Raw genomic sequence first — 2,991 nt, forward strand, 5'->3', positions numbered from 1 at the left:
CACAGGGACCCCCAGCGGGAAGGCGGCGCGCGAGCAATCGAGGAACCAGGAACAGCAGGACAGACCACCGGCCCGGGATCCGGGGCCGCTCCGGGTCGCGCTTGCGGCTCCAGGTGAGCTGGGGAGCCAGGCGGACCCGAAGGTGGGCGTTACTTTGGCAGAGGCTGTGGCGGCGGGGAGGATTGGGGCTCACCAGTTTACTCCGCTTTACCCTCGCAGGTCTTTCTCGGAGCCGCTGCCATGGGAGAGCCAGTCCTGGGCGCAGGGGACCAGCCACCGCTGCTGCCGCGCCCGACTAGGAGCCGCGGCCCCAGTCCTTGCTCCCGAAGCCGGCTCGCTTCGTTCCCATCCCGGGCTGTAGGGCCACCTCCGCCGCACCACGGGCCTGGGCTGTGCCTGTGATGAGCCGCAGCCCGCTGGGAGCTTTGCCACCGGGCGCGCCCCCCCGGTTGCTCCCGGCTGTGCCTGCCTCCGCGGCGCGTGCCCTGCTCCCGCCCTGGCCCCGGCGCCCGGGCCGACGGTGGCCTGCGTCGCCCCTCGGAATGAAGGTGTTTCGTAGGAAGGCGCTGGTGCTGTGCGCGGGCTATGCGCTGCTGCTAGTGCTAACCATGCTCAATCTCCTGGACTACAAGTGGCACAAGGAGCCGCTACAGCAGTGCAGCCCCGACGTGCCACTAGGTGCCGCGGTGGGAGCGGCTGGGGATGGCTGGGGGCGCCCCGGCCCTCCTCCAGTTGTGTCGCGCCGCGCACACACCGGTTTGGACCTCCGCACCCCATACCGCCCTCTCGCCGCCGTCGTCGGGGAGGCTCCCGCAGCTGCAGCGAGAGCCGCAGCCCCTTCAGGGAATAGCACTCGGGGTACCAGGGGTGGTGAGGACAAGAGGCAGTTGGTGTACGTGTTCACCACGTGGCGCTCGGGCTCGTCCTTCTTTGGTGAGCTCTTCAACCAGAACCCCGAGGTATTCTTCCTCTACGAGCCAGTGTGGCACGTGTGGCAAAAACTCTACCCAGGGGACGCCGTTTCCCTGCAAGGGGCAGCGCGGGACATGCTGAGCGCTCTCTATCGCTGTGACCTGTCAGTCTTCCAGCTGTACAGTCCCGCTGGCAGCGGGGGGCGTAACCTCACCACACTGGGCATTTTTGGCGCAGCCACCAACAAGGTCGTGTGCTCTTCACCTCTCTGCCCTGCCTATCGCAAGGAGGTCGTGGGGCTGGTGGACGATCGGGTGTGCAAGAAGTGTCCGCCGCAGCGCCTGGCGCGTTTCGAAGAGGAGTGTCGCAAGTACCGCACGCTAGTCATCAAAGGAGTGCGTGTCTTTGATGTGGCAGTGCTGGCACCGCTGCTCCGTGACCCCGCCCTAGACCTCAAGGTCATCCATTTGGTGCGTGATCCTCGTGCTGTGGCCAGCTCACGTATCCGCTCGCGCCACGGTCTCATCCGTGAGAGCCTGCAGGTTGTGCGCAGCCGAGACCCGCGAGCCCATCGCATGCCATTCCTGGAGGCCGCTGGCCACAAACTAGGAGGCAAGAAGGAAGGTGTGGGTGGACCAGCTGATTACCACGCACTTGGCGCTATGGAGGTCATTTGCAACAGCATGGCTAAGACACTGCAGACCGCTCTGCAGCCTCCAGACTGGCTGCAAGGTCACTACTTGGTGGTGAGGTACGAGGACCTGGTAGGAGACCCTGTCAAGACCCTACGGAGGGTATATGACTTTGTGGGGCTGCTGGTGAGCCCTGAAATGGAACAGTTTGCCTTGAACATGACCAGTGGTTCGGGCTCCTCCTCCAAGCCTTTTGTGGTGTCTGCACGCAATGCCACACAGGCTGCCAACGCATGGCGGACTGCCCTCACCTTTCAGCAGATCAAACAGGTGGAGGAGTTTTGCTATCAGCCCATGGCCGTGCTGGGTTATCAGCGGGTGAATAGCCCGGAGGAGGTCAAAGACCTCAGCAAGACCCTCCTCCGCAAGCCCCAGCTCTGAGAGCGCTTCTCGGGAGACCTGACTGTGGATGGGAGACACCCACGGGAGGATTGTGGTGTGTTTAAACAGAAACAGTCCAGACCCAAAGCAGGCAGCCCACGTGTTCTATTGTAGATGTGTAACACAACCACACAGTCGCTTGGCTGTCAATGTTCTGTGTCATTGAATTTCAAGGAAGAGTCCCAATACACACATCTCAGAAAAGGCAAGACTTGATTGACAGTCCTGACCAGCTGCCCTTCTCTCCTCTGTCCCGCCTTTTCTCGTTTTTTTCCTTTCTCCCATGTCTTGCCCTCTCCCCTGCCTGCCCTTTGTTTTGAAATGGGATACTGATTAAATCAAGATCCAGTAACCCAAATCTTGTTTACAAAGTTTCTGTGGTATCTGTGAACCTGTAACGGAGTAAGTTGGATGTGAGGGGTGGGATAAGGATAGGGACAGCGGTTCCGCAGCAGGAAGTCCCACTGGCTGTGACACACCAAGGAGGCATTCTTTTAGAGTAGACTTCTGTAAAACAAAGGTTATATGTGAGTATTAATAAAGAAGATAATACATAATATTCTTTTTTATATATGCCTCCATTACTTTGGACTTACTCTGTTACTCTGTGTAGCTTCAGACAGAATCTGCTTCCCCATTCCCCAGCCGCCCTTTCCAGTCTGTTTCCTAAAGAACAGCTAAGATGGGCGGAGGCAGCTTCCGATTCCCCGGTTAAGAGCCTGGGAGTTGTTTTCTCAACGTGTAAATCACAGCCTGTCGGGTGCCTGGGAATGGGAACAAATCTTCAAATTCAAAACTGAGTGGGGCAGTGGGGGAGAAGGCACATGCTACTTCGCTTTTTCCACCTGGAGCACAGAAAGGCAGAAGCAACCCCTTGAGAACCTAAAGGCATTCCGTTTTGATGACTGAGTGAGGGCTGGGGAACTTTGAAGCAGAGAACAATCTTTCAGCCCTGAGGTTAGTTCAAAAAGAAGTGTGTGTAATAAAAATCTTGCTTTTTTTTAAA

General features: G+C 58.3%; 1 protein-coding gene across 1 annotated transcript; it reads left to right on the forward strand.

Moving 5' to 3' along the window:
* Positions 1–287: 287 nt before the first annotated feature.
* CHST2 (carbohydrate sulfotransferase 2) lies at positions 288–2,554 on the forward strand. Its single transcript, XM_037040382.1, has one exon. The coding sequence runs from the start codon at positions 402–404 to the stop codon at positions 1,983–1,985; it is 1,584 nt and encodes a 527-aa protein (XP_036896277.1). The 5' UTR covers positions 288–401; the 3' UTR covers positions 1,986–2,554.
* The last annotated feature ends 437 nt before the right edge of the window (positions 2,555–2,991 follow it).

The sequence above is a fragment of the Sturnira hondurensis genome, unplaced genomic scaffold, assembly GCF_014824575.4.
Source record: "Sturnira hondurensis isolate 20B ecotype Veracruz unplaced genomic scaffold, ASM1482457v3 Scaffold0000396, whole genome shotgun sequence".
Classification (NCBI taxonomy): domain Eukaryota; kingdom Metazoa; phylum Chordata; class Mammalia; order Chiroptera; family Phyllostomidae; genus Sturnira; species Sturnira hondurensis.